At 40.5% G+C, this 12,673-nt stretch overlaps 1 protein-coding gene across 1 annotated transcript in view; it reads left to right on the top strand.

The window, feature by feature from the left end:
* Positions 1-12,673, top strand: part of UTP4 (UTP4 small subunit processome component) — a 35,989-nt gene that overhangs the window by 21,530 nt on the left and 1,786 nt on the right. Inside the window, exons 8-15 of the mRNA XM_025426659.3 lie at positions 25-116; positions 1,498-1,594; positions 2,373-2,437; positions 4,035-4,157; positions 4,551-4,707; positions 6,819-6,925; positions 8,016-8,111; positions 11,229-11,414. Of these exons, the coding sequence (XP_025282444.1) occupies positions 25-116; positions 1,498-1,594; positions 2,373-2,437; positions 4,035-4,157; positions 4,551-4,707; positions 6,819-6,925; positions 8,016-8,111; positions 11,229-11,414 (923 nt within the window). The remainder of the gene's footprint in view (positions 1-24; positions 117-1,497; positions 1,595-2,372; positions 2,438-4,034; positions 4,158-4,550; positions 4,708-6,818; positions 6,926-8,015; positions 8,112-11,228; positions 11,415-12,673) is intronic.

The following is a 12,673-nucleotide window of genomic DNA, read 5'->3' as shown; positions in this document are numbered from 1 at the left end:
CCCGCTCTGCTCTTCCTGCCCTAGGCACAGACACACACTTAGTCATTCGTCCTCTCATGGAGAAGGTGGAGGTTAAGAATTATGATGCTGCTCTCCGAAAAATCACTTTTCCTCATGTAAGTATCACTCCCTAGCCCCCACTCTCCATCTCTCCCATTAGCCTGAGTACAGCTCACACTTCCTGGGCAAATCTGTAGGACTTGTGTCATTACTTACCTTCTTTGTTTTTCCCTCTATTTTTGAGGTAAGCCTCTCACAAAGACATTTACAGGAACCAAGAGATTTATAGCACTCCTACTTCACTTTCTGGGGTCATCATTCCCTTTTCCAGATAGTTGTGGTTTATGGGGAGTTTATTTGTTTTTAAGACTGGACTCTTGTTATTCTGGGTGAGAGCAGGAAAATCAAGACTTCCAGTGTTCCTTCCTAGGTAAAAGGACATTTTCTTTCCCAAGCTAGAAACTCTTCTCCCTACTACTTGCTTCTACATTCCACTCAACCAGCAAATGTTACTGAGTCTACCTCTTCATTGTTTTGTGAATCTAGTCATTTCTCTTTGTCTACATTGCCATTATCCTAGTTTGAATCAGTGTCTTTTCTCATCTGGACTCCCTTGTTAAATGGTCTCCTTTTATTTACATTTGTGTCAATTCTGGCCTATTATTGATCCTCTCAAATAGCTCATCATTCCATGCTTAAAAGCCGTTGGTGGTCCCTGTTGCCTTCAGGAATAAACCTAATTCCTTACCATGGCTTATGAAATCTGCCTTGGTCTGGCCATGGTCCTTCAGCATCTTCTCAGATTAGTGTGCTGAAAGACTTTATTCCCTCTGAGGCTCTCTGGACTTTGAGCTGTTTTACATGCCTATCACTTTGCCTGGAGCATCCTGCCTTACCTTTTTTTGCTTGATTAGTCTTCACTAATAAGCCTCATCTGGGCTCCTGTCTTTATCCCCAGGAGCCTAGATTAGATATCTTTTCTACTTCTTTTCATTACATACTGTGCTCAGCTCTGTTAAAATTCTTTATTATATATGTATATTTTAATATATGTATATTTTTTAAGAGTTTATTTATTCATGAGAGAGAGAGGTAGAGACACAGGCAGAGGGAGGAGAAGCAGGCTTCATGCAAGGAGCCCAATGCGGGACTCGATCGCGGGAATCTGGGATCATGCCCTGAGCCAAGGGCAAACGCTCAACCGCTGAGCCACCCAGGCATCCCTAGCTCTGTTAAAATTCTTGACACACTTAGTGCAGTGCCTGATTAATTATTTGTCAGCCCTTTTAGACTACAAGCTTGACGCCAATAGCTATGTTTTTATTTACCGTTAGGTTCTTAGTCCCAGGATAGTGCTGGCATATGGTAGTACTTAGAAAATTTTTAACAAGTACATGGATTTCAACAGTAAAAATGTGCTAGGGTATTGCTACTGTATCTAGTACTGAGGCAATAGAATACCTTGGCTTATTTATCACTTTTAAATTTTTGGTACAGCGACGTCTCATTTCCTGTTCAAAAAAGAGGCAGCTTCTCCTTTTCCAGTTTACTCATCACTTGGAACTTTGGCGACTGGGATCTACAGTTGCAACAGGTACAATGAGAGTTTACTTTTCCAATAAGAAAACTGGAGAGAGAAGTAGAAAATTAGAATTGCAGTTGAAATTTTGCTTGTGGAAAAATGGAAGTAGATTTTTCTGTGTCTTTGGCAGCTTATGGGCAGAGCAAAAGAGTTCTTCAGTGTTAGAATCATTAGCAGGATAATGATTCTATGTTAAAAGTTGATGATTCTATAAGGTACACTGTAAGGCATAGTGGAGGTAAAGGTTATAGAATCAGTTTGCCCCATCTTGACTGGGATCAAAACAAGCTGCTGAATATGATAAGGGTTAATGTTGGGGAGTGACAGTCCTACAGTGAAAAAGAAGGTCACGTTGATCTTACTAGGGTGATAGCCTTAGTGGCCTTGTGTATGACCTGTTCTGGAAGTGTTTGGGCTCTGTTGTTTTATAGTAGGTGAGAGGTTTTTGCTTTAGATTCCAAAATGAGCAAATGAAGTTGTAGTCAAAGCCACACAAACCCCACTTCCACCTACCTGCATGCCTGGCTGTGGGTTGTAGCTTCAGAGAATTAATGATATACCTACCATAGGCCACATCCAAGGCACCCAAATAGAAGCTAAGAAAGTACTCAGTGCTTTCTGCCTCCTATAAGCCCAGAAAACTGTGGGTTTACTAAGTCAGACATTTTTCTGATTTCCTAGTGGTTAGCGATTCCATTCTACTCAGGAGTGACTTTTTAGTTAAAAAAAAAAAAAAGTACAAATGATCTTTCTTTGAGAAGGAAAACCTCAGGGAAATTTCTTGTTCCAGGAAAGAATGGGGATACCCTTCCACTTTCTAAAAATGCAGATCATTTGCTGCACCTCAAGACAAAGGTAAGGAAGTTTAATGGTGTGTTCAGGCTCTGAAATCCAGAACATTTTTCTTATTCTGAATTTTGAGGGTTATTTAGTTGGTACCACAAACTGTAAACTCTTAAATGATTTGAATGAAGTACTATGTCAACAGAACTAGGTAAGTTAGGCATTCAGAATTTATTGGATGAATGAATAAAGGAAATTGTTTTTCTTTCTTTTGGTATTATTATATAAATAATTTGCATATTTTTAAAAAATTAAAATGGTACAGGCAGCTCAATCGGTTGATTTTGACTCAGAGATCTTAGTTGTGAGATGGGGCCCTACATCAGGGTCCACGCTGAGTGAGGAGTCTGCTTAAGATTCTCACTCTTCCTCCGCCCCCCTCACACATGCTCTCTCTAAAAAAAATAAAAATTAAAATAATAAAATGGTACAAGAGTACAATGAAAAAGCCTCCTTCTTGGGACACCTGGGGGTGGCTCAGCAGTTGAGCACCTGCCTTCAGCCCAGGGTGTGATCCTGGAGACCCAGGATCGAGTCCCACATCAGGCTCCCTGCATGGGGACTGCTTCTGTCTCTGCCTGTGTCTCTGCCTCTCTTTCTCTGTGTCTCTCATGAATAAATAAATAAAATCTTTAAAAGAAAGCCTCCTTCTTACCCCAAATCCCAGTCCCACTCTTCAGAGATAATCACTGCCAATAGTTTCTTGTACATCCTTCCAGAAAAGATTTCTACCCATATGTGCATGTGTATGTCATTTCTTTCCACAGTGATGAGAATACAATATTCAAAATGTTTTGTAAGTTCCTTTTAAATGTCTTTTTTTTTTTTTAAGTTTTTACTTTTTTTTTTAGTAATCTCAACACCCATCGTGGGGCTTGACCTCACAACCCTGAGATCGAGAGTCACATTCTCTTCCGATTGAGCCAGCTAGGCACCCCTAAATGTCTTTATTTTAATTTCATAAATATTTGTGAATACATTCTTACTGGAAAGAATTCAAACAGTATTTGTAGTTTATAGCCTTGACTACCTCTTTAATTCTAGTCCACTCTCCCAGAATAATTATTATTATATAATAACAGTATTGATTCACTATATGTCCTTCCAGATCTTTTTTATGTGACACAGATGTGTGTATTAGTACATACATTTAGATATTTTGTGTTTTTTAATTATATAAATGTTACATTAAACTTCTTTATTTTGCAGATTTTTTTATTTATTATTTCATGGGGAGCTTTGAGGCAGGTATCATAAACAAAACCCAGAAAATCAGTTTTCTAAGCCACCTGGCCTCCAAAGCTTTACTGCATCAAATGCCTTTCTTCTCCGGTTTCTAAAGTTAGAGTTTAGTATGAAGCTATCTTTAAAGTACATGATGGGCAGAGATCAGTTCTTAGTATTCATAGACCTCTGTTCTTGGTTTTGGAAATCAAGCCACACCATTTAGGTGCTGTACCTCTGAAATAATCATAGCATATCAGTGTCAGGATTATGTGTAGGTGTTTGTGCGTATATCCGGAGTAGCAATAGCTTGAGGATTCATGTCACAGGAACCTTATCATGTGAAGTTTTTCTGGTTATTCATCTTGATTCCAAACATTGCCAGGGTCCAGAAAACATTATTTGCAGCTGTATCTCCCCGTGTGGAAGTTGGATAGCCTATTCTACAACTTCTCGTTTTTTTCTTTATCGGTTGAATTATGAACATGACAACATAAGCCTCCAAAGGGTAAGTAATAACACAATGTCTGGTTAAACAATAAGAAATTTCATAAGTGATTTTTATGTGAAGTGGAATGTACTGGATATGAATCTTTGCTCAGTAAAAAGCTATTTGGAGGCAGCTGTTATAAAACTGTCTTACTTCCATTTTGAATCAATTTTATTTTTGGAGGAGTAGGGAAATGCCAGAAAGTGACACTAAAGGTTAGGCTTTTGAAGAGATGAAAGTGGGGGATGGATAGGTTACAATAGGCATGTCAGTGTTCCAGGTTCTTGCTCAGTTGGCTTTCTTAGGTACGGGAAGCATTAATGTCATTTAAGCCTGGCTGTGATTATTTTTGATGGATTCTAGGTCTGTCTTCTCTGTCTTACTGGTTTTTTCCTACTGGTTCACCCCAAGGTTTCCAAAATGCCAGCATTCCTTCGCTCTGCCCTTCAGATTTTGTTTTCTGAAGATTCAGCTAAGCTCTTTGTGGCATCAAATCAAGGGTCTCTACATATTATTCGCCTGTTGGAAGGAAGCTTCAAGCACCTGCATACTTTTCAGCCTCAGTCAGGTGGGAACTTGGTAACTGGACAAAGGAGAGAGTTGTCAGTCTCTGTGTATCTTTTTCTCCCCCCTTTTTAAACATCACTCATTGTTGGGATTCCCTAATGCTCTTCTCAGCCCTGCAAATACTCACATGTTTGCAATTTAAAGTAGGAGGAGATATCTGGCACGTGAAAACGCTTGACGAGATCTGAAATGTTCCTTACACCTACTCTTTTCTCACTGGGTTTTTGATTCCTTATTTGGGGCCAGAAGTTTCATCACCCTTCCTAGAGTTTTGTTAGCAGAGCAAGAAGAAAGTTAAAATCCTCTGTAATCCTGACATCCAGAAACAACTGCCATTAATATTTTTGTGTATTTCTGACATGTTTGTACAGAGGTATTTTTTAGACTTTTTTTGTTTTTATTTTATTTTTTTAATAAAGGTTTATTATTTTTTTAAAGATTTTATTTATTCATGAGAGACAGAAAGGCAAAGACATAGGTACAGGAAGAAGCAGGCTCCCTGCAAGGAATCTGATGTGGGACTTGATCCCAGGCCCAGGGATCATGCCCTGAGCCAAAGGCAGATGCTCAACCACTGAGCCACCCAGGTGTCCCTATTTTATAATTTATTTGAGGGAGAAGAGAGAGCATGATCAGGAGGGGCAGAGGGAGAGGGAGAGAGAATCTTAAGCCCACTGTGCTAAGCACAGAGCCCAATGATGTGTGGAGTTCAATCTCTTGATCCTTAGATCATGGCATAAGTCCAAGAGTCAGAGGCTTAACCAACTGCACCCCCCAGATACCCCTGGTGGTTGTTTTGCTTTATTTTTGTGGCTTTTTGTTTTAAGATCTTATTTATTTAAGAAAGAGAGGGAGAGGGACAAACGGACTCCCTGCCAGAGGCGGAGCCTGATGTAGCTGGATCCCAGGATCCAGAGACTTTGACCTGAACCAAAGTCAGACACTTAATCGACTGAGCCACCCAGGCATCCCCCAACTTGTTTTTTTTTAATAAAGATGAACTTAAACATGCAGTTTTATTTCCTGTCATATAAAGTTCACGATTGAATTTCTCATGTTCTTGAGAGCATGAGTATGCATGACTGAGAAACTGTATAGATAACTATTGCTCAGTTTATGGTTGAGAACTTGCTTAGACTCCATCAGCCTGGAAAATCAACTCTTTTAACTTAAACTCTATCACTGTTCATAAGCTGCTCCAGAAGCATACAGGAAAAGAAACCCACAGGTTAAGAGTCAGATAAAATAAGCGGCAATGTGTATTGAGTACATGTTGTTATTAAAAAATGTAGACTCTGTTTTGCATTTAGCACCCCTTAAAATTAGGCTCTGTGTTATAGATATCACATTATTTGTTCCTTCTGTTTTATCTCTTATCCTCTTACGGTCAAGCTGGTTTCTTCAGAGCCACCAAGCCGCTATTCCAGTCCTTTTCACTTAGTTCACTTTGTTCTCTATCCTTTGCTGCCCACTCACCCATCCTTCAGCACCTGTTTTATTTCTTATTATAAAGCTTTTTCAGGACGCCTGGGTGGCTCAGCGGTTGAGCCTTTGGCTCAGGGCATGATCCCAGAGTTCCGGGATCGAGTCCCACATCAGGCTCCCTGTGAGGTGCCTGCTTCTCCCTCTGCCTCTGCCTTCTTTCTGTGTCTTTCATGAATAAATAAATAAAATCTTGAAAGAAGGAAGGAAAGGGAAGGGAAAAGGGAAAAGGGAAGGCAGCCCAGGTGGCTCAGCGGTTTAGTGCCTCCTTCAGCCCAGGGCATGATCCCAGAGACCCAGGATCGAGTCCCACATCGGGCTCCCTGCATGGAGCCTGCTTCTCCCTCTGCCTGTGTCTCTGTGCGCCCCCCCCCCCAACAAACAAACAAACAAACAAACAAATAAATCTTTTAGAAAGAAAGAAATCTTAAAAAAAACTTACTGGCTTTTGTTATCATCTTCGCGCCCCCCCCCCCCCCCATAAATATAAATAAATAAATAAATAGTGTTTTAGGAAGAAAGAAATCTTAAAAAAAAAAAAAAAAAACATACTGGCTTTTGTTATCTTCAGGCCAAAGCTGGCTATGAACAGTGAATTCAGAAGACTTAACTGTTACTCTGTCTGCACAGGGACAGTGGAGTCCATGTGTCTTTTGGCAGTAAGTCCAGATGGGAATTGGCTGGCTGCATCAGGTACCAGTGCTGGAGTCCATGTGTACAACATAAAAAATCTGAAGGTGAGCACGGTTTAAGGAGCAGGAAACAGAAGGATGTTAGCTCTGCAGTTACAAGACTCAAGGCAGATTGGTATGCCCTAGAAAATTACTAGGCTTTTTTTTTTTAAGCTAAGAATTTTTCCTGTTTTATTTGTTTGGAGCTCAAAAACTAATCTGCAATATTAAAATCAGTTAGTGGGAACGGTGAAAGTACTCTTGTACAGAAGTTTGAAATTAAGGATTTATGGATAATGAATTCACATCCAGATTATTTCTATATTATGAAGAGGAGAATTCGAATTTACCCAGATGAATACTTGCAGGTAGTAACAATTTCCTATTAATAGATTGCCTTGTAATCTCAAGGTATTTTTTTTCCTTTTTTTTAATTTAAATTCAATTTGCCAACATACAGTCTAACATCCAGTGCTCATCCTATCAAGTACCCTCAAGATATTTTTTAATTAAATAGAAATTAGAGGAATAGCAGGAAAATACTTTCACTAATTAGTAATGATCTTGTCCACACTTGAATTAAAATAACCCCGTAGAAGTTTTCATCTTCATAAAAATTATATAAGTACCCCAAACTGGCATTAAGCATCAAATGTTTATAGAACAATACCAAACTGTACCATTGAATGAGTTTGCCTGCTAACTGCATTACTTAATCTTGATGACCTTGTGGCAGGAGCACGTACTGCTCTTTGAACTTTGCCTGGCATTTAAGAGTGCACATGTCTTGCAACTGTATATACATGTCCATGTCTAGGCATTAGTTTCTTTTTTATCTAGTGTAGAGCTATAGATTCCTTGTTCAATGACATATTTATGAGCAATTCATACAGATAGAGGGATGGTAGCAAAAGCTTTACTCTGAAGTTTTCTGCAAATGCAGTCAGTTTTGTAAGCAGTTACATGTGGTTTTGTGTTTGCTTGTTTTAATGAAATTTAGGTTTATTTGGAGATACTGCCTGATGTTTTGGGGAGCTTCCATAGAACTTTTTTTTGAGTTCTAAGGAACATTATTTAAAACCACAGACCTAGAGCATCCAGCCTTCCCTGAGGGAAGGTATGTAGAATTGTCTTTTGTATCTGTTATTTGTTCCAGCTTCACTGCACAGTACCTTCCTATAATTTCCCTGTGACTGCTCTGGCCATCGCCCCCAATACCAACAACCTTGTCATCGCTCATTCTGACCAGCAGGTAAGAGATTCCAATGTTTTCTAATTCCTTTCTGTTGGATAGTAACTAAAAAGCTAATGACAATTTTGGAGGAGCCTTTGTTTGAATGTAGTGGAAGATACACAGGTAGTTTTCTCTTCTGCAAAGTAAAGCTTCCATGTATCTAGCTTGGGTATTTATAGGCCAGTAATATCCTTTGGCTTGATGGGCACAATGGAATGATGAAGCTCTGAGATTATAGAGTAAAAGGAAGGATTTTGAAGTACTCATTTTATTGGTTATTTTAATTTTTTTTTTTTTTTTTTTTTAAGATTGTTTTACTTCTTTCTGAGAGAGAGCAGAGCTAGCAAGAGAGAACATAAGTGGTGGAGGGGGAGGGAGAGGCAGACTCCCCTGCTAAGCAGGGAGCCCAATGCAGAGCTCGATCCCAGGACCTAGAGATCTGAGCCAAAGGCAGACGTTTAACTAACTGAGCCATCTCAGTGCCCCTCGTTATTTTAGACTAGAGATGATATGGACCCAGGTGTTAGACTGGATATGGGATGGAATAAGACCTTGAAGTTGGGAGTGACTAAAAAAATCATGAAATTTGCCTTCACTTTGGCAGATACAGAAATTAGGCCATTGCAAAGAGTAGCCAAAATGAGTGCATAGCCTACTGCTTTTTTCTATACCAAATTGTAAGAAAATCTTTAAAATAACTGAGTTATAGCTATTGTGAAATGGAATACATTGTGAAATGATCAGTACTTGACGATGATCCTGATCTGTAAAATGGGCATAATACCTCTCTCATTGAGCTGTTGGAAAAATAAAGTATGGTCTGAGTAGCACATATAAGTAGATTGCTGGGCAACTGATGCTTGCTACTTTAATAGTTTTTACACTCACGTGTGTGTGTGTGTGTGTGTGTGTTCAATCCACAAAATGAAACCTTTCATTTCAGTTTCGTGAGTTTGTGACCTTGTTCAGTAACCGAAAGATTAGTGAAGCCACATCCTTGTCTTTTTTTTTTTTTTAAAGATAGATTTATTTATTTATTTATTTATTTTATTTATTTATTTATGAGAGAGAGAGAGCCCGACGCGGGACTCGATCCTGGGACTCGGACTCCAGGATCACACCCTGGGCCAAAGGCAGGGGCTAAACTGCTGAGCCACCCAGGGATCCCCCACATGCTTGTCTTTATCACACATAATGTCCACCTGATGCCTTTTTCTGGCAGTTGGTCCCTTAGGTGCTTTAAATCTAGTAGGAAATTTTTTTGTACTTGTTAGGTTAACAAAAATCAGTACAGTTGATAATGCACAATGCTGTGAGGATACAGGAAATACCACTTCATACACTGTATATATTAGTATGGCCCCTTTAGAGGACACTTTGAGATGCATTTTTAAAAATTAAATACACATAATCTTTGAATCAGAAGTTCCAATTTTAAGAGTTCTTCCTGGGATGCCTGGTGGTGCAGTTAGTTAAACATCTGACTCTTGGTTTTGGCTCAAGTCTCGATCTCAAGGTTGTGAGATAGAGCCCTGCCTCAGACTCCATACTCAGCGTGGAGTCTTCTTAGGGTTCTTTCTTCCTTGTGCACTCACATGCTTGGGCGCGCGGGCGCACTTGCACTCTCTTTCTCTCTCTCTCTCAATCTTTTTTTTTTTTTATGATAGTCACACAGAGAGAGAGAGAGAGGCAGAGACATAGGCAGAGGGAGAAGCAGGCTCCATGCACTGGGAGCCTGATGTGGGATTCGATCCCGGATCCCAATCAGTCAATTTTTTTTTTTTTAATTTTTATTTATTTATGATAGGCACACAGTGAGAGAGAGAGAGGCAGAGACATAGGCAGAGGGAGAAGCAGGCTCCGTGCAGGGAGCCCGATGTGGGATTCGATCCCGGATCTCCAGGATCGCGCCCTGGGCCAAAGGCAGGCGCCAAACCGCTGCGCCACCCAGGGATCCCACCAATCAGTCAATTTTTAAGAAGAAAGAAAAAGTTATTCCTATAGATCTATGCCTTCAGTAGTACAAAAAAGACAGATAATCAGTGCAGCTTTGTAACAGTAAAAGATTGGAAATAGTGTAAATGTCCATTAAACAAATTAGATAAGTAAATCATGATACGTCCAAAAAGTGAATACATTGGGATCCCTAGGTGGCTCAGCTGTTGAGCGTGTGCCTTCAGCCCAGGGTGTGATCCTGGGGTCCCGGGATCGAGTCCCTCATCGGGTTCCCTGCGTGGACCCTGCTTGTCTCTCTGCCTATGTCTCTGCCTCTCTTTCTCTGTGTCTTTCATGAATAAATAAATAGAAAATATTTTTTTTCAAAATATGAATACATGGGGCAGCCCCGGTGGCGCTGCCTGCAGCCTGGGGTGTGATCCTGGAGATCTGGGATCAAGTCCCACGTCCGGCTCCCTGCATGGAGCCTGCTTCTCCCTCTGCCTGTGTTTCTGCCTCTCTCTGTGTGTGTCTATGAATAAATAAATAAAATCTTTAAAAAAAATTTTTAAAAAAATGTGAATACATTATGTGTGAGAGGAGCAAGAGTGATGGATATATAGCTGTAGTTATTGATACTGACATGGCTCAGTCTCCATGATATAATGCTAAATAAAAAATACAACATGCAGAATAGCATGTATTGTATGCATAAAAGATCTGAAAAGATGTAAATAGGCTCCTCTTGTTTTGGGAAGGAGAGGTGTCAAGATGACAGGGTGAATTTCACTGTAAACCTTTCTGGTTTAATTGTTTAGTGTCCTGTAATTAATTAATTAATTAACTTTTTTTTTTTTTTTTTTTTTTTTTACTTTAAAAACAGAAAGGGGATCCCTGGGTGGCTCAGTGGTTTAATGCCTACCTTCAGCCTAGGGCATGACCCTGGAGACCCGGGATCAAGTCCCACATTGGGCTCCCTGCATGGAGCCTGCTTCTTCCTCTGCCTATGTCTCTGCCTCTCTCTCTCTGTGTCTCTCATGAATAAATAAATAAAGTCTTAAAAAAAAAAAACCAGTAGGCATAAGGCTGAATATGATGCAGTTAGGGTTTGTATAGATACTTTCTGGTTAGGAATCAGGGATACCTTCTAGTTTTTCTGGGTGTCAGCCTGCATTTCTTGTGTATCCTATCCTTCTTTAGGTATTTGAGTACAGTATCCCAGACAAACAGTATACAGAGTGGAGCCGGACCATCCAGAAGCAGGGGTTTCATTACCTTTGGCTCCAAAGGGACACTCCCATCACACATATCAGTTTTCATCCCAAGAGACCAATGCACATCCTTCTCCATGATGCCTACATGTTCTGCATCATTGACAAGTCATTGGTAAGTTCCTCACTGCTACCACTTGTGCTGACACTGACTTTTCTGTACTTAGGAATTTTCAAGTTCTAAAACCAAGAGAAAGGAGAATCAGAATAAAATTTCCTGACCTATTCTTTGGAGAGAGGAACTTTTGTTTTGCAGATTTCCTCATTTTCACTCCCAGGCCCCATGAGGCTCCCAGGGTAGGGGCAGGCATTTGTGTACTGTTTTTTGCTGACTTAAGCATTCTCTGCTTTTCCTGTAAACATATAAACCTAAGTACGAAAGTGATTAGATGAGTATTCAGAAGGTAACTCTCATGGGGAAGACTGTTGATTTGGCTGAATTACTTCTATCTCTGCACCCTGGGGTGGCTAAATAACACAATTTTATTAAAGGAGACACAGGCTGAGGTTTTGACCACTTTTGCCCCTTGCCTGAAAATGCTGGAATAGTATCTATAAGCTTGAAGAATTGGTCGTAATGTCTTGAAAAAAGTCCAGCCAGGAAAATTTCATTCTTCATGGCTGTGATTTTAGAGGGGTTGTGAACATTTTTTTCATTTCCAGATTCCAGCCTCTGCTAGCTGCTGTTTTGATTCACCCCAATTTACATGCCTTCTCTGGACCGCTACTTTGTTTCCTAGGAGCAGTAATAGCTGTGGCCTTGCCTATAATGTACCCTGGGCTTAGATTACAACCAACACACTGTATTTTGGTATATCTGTGCAGGTGGGGGTGGGAAGGAACTGAGAGGAAAGTAGCAGATGGCCTTAAAGGAGGTGTGCATGATGTGTCACTGCAACACATCTCCCAGACCCTCTGTCCTCTGGGCGTGGGAAACGAAGCTGGCTGACAAGTGCCTTCTGCAGAATGAGTGATACAGGAAGGGCCCCTCCCACTCACTTTCCTCATTGTAACTCAGCCCAGGCAGGTCCATATTTTTTGTCAAGCATGGGTGATAAGTCCATCAGTTCCTCATGCTGGGCAGAGCTATTTCCCAAGGAAGTCAGAGATGAAATATCACTTGTTTGGCCAGAGGCCATCTCTCAAAGTGTCAGTGACATCAGTGGGGGTGGTTTGTATTTCGGTTTTGGCCTGGGGAGAACTTTAATCACTTTGCCTGTCTGGTGATCTGGTTGGGAGAAGAGTCTAGAAAGCAGAGCCTGCGTGCGCTAAGCTTCTGCACGTGCCAATTTGTTCCATCTCACAAAGTGTTACAAGACTGGCCAGAAGCTCTGGCTGGTCCCTTTGGTCTTGCTGGACTAGAGAGTACCATGC

Source organism: Canis lupus, chromosome 5, assembly GCF_003254725.2.
Source record: "Canis lupus dingo isolate Sandy chromosome 5, ASM325472v2, whole genome shotgun sequence".
Classification (NCBI taxonomy): domain Eukaryota; kingdom Metazoa; phylum Chordata; class Mammalia; order Carnivora; family Canidae; genus Canis; species Canis lupus.
This window is presented reverse-complemented; position numbering and strand designations above follow the sequence as displayed.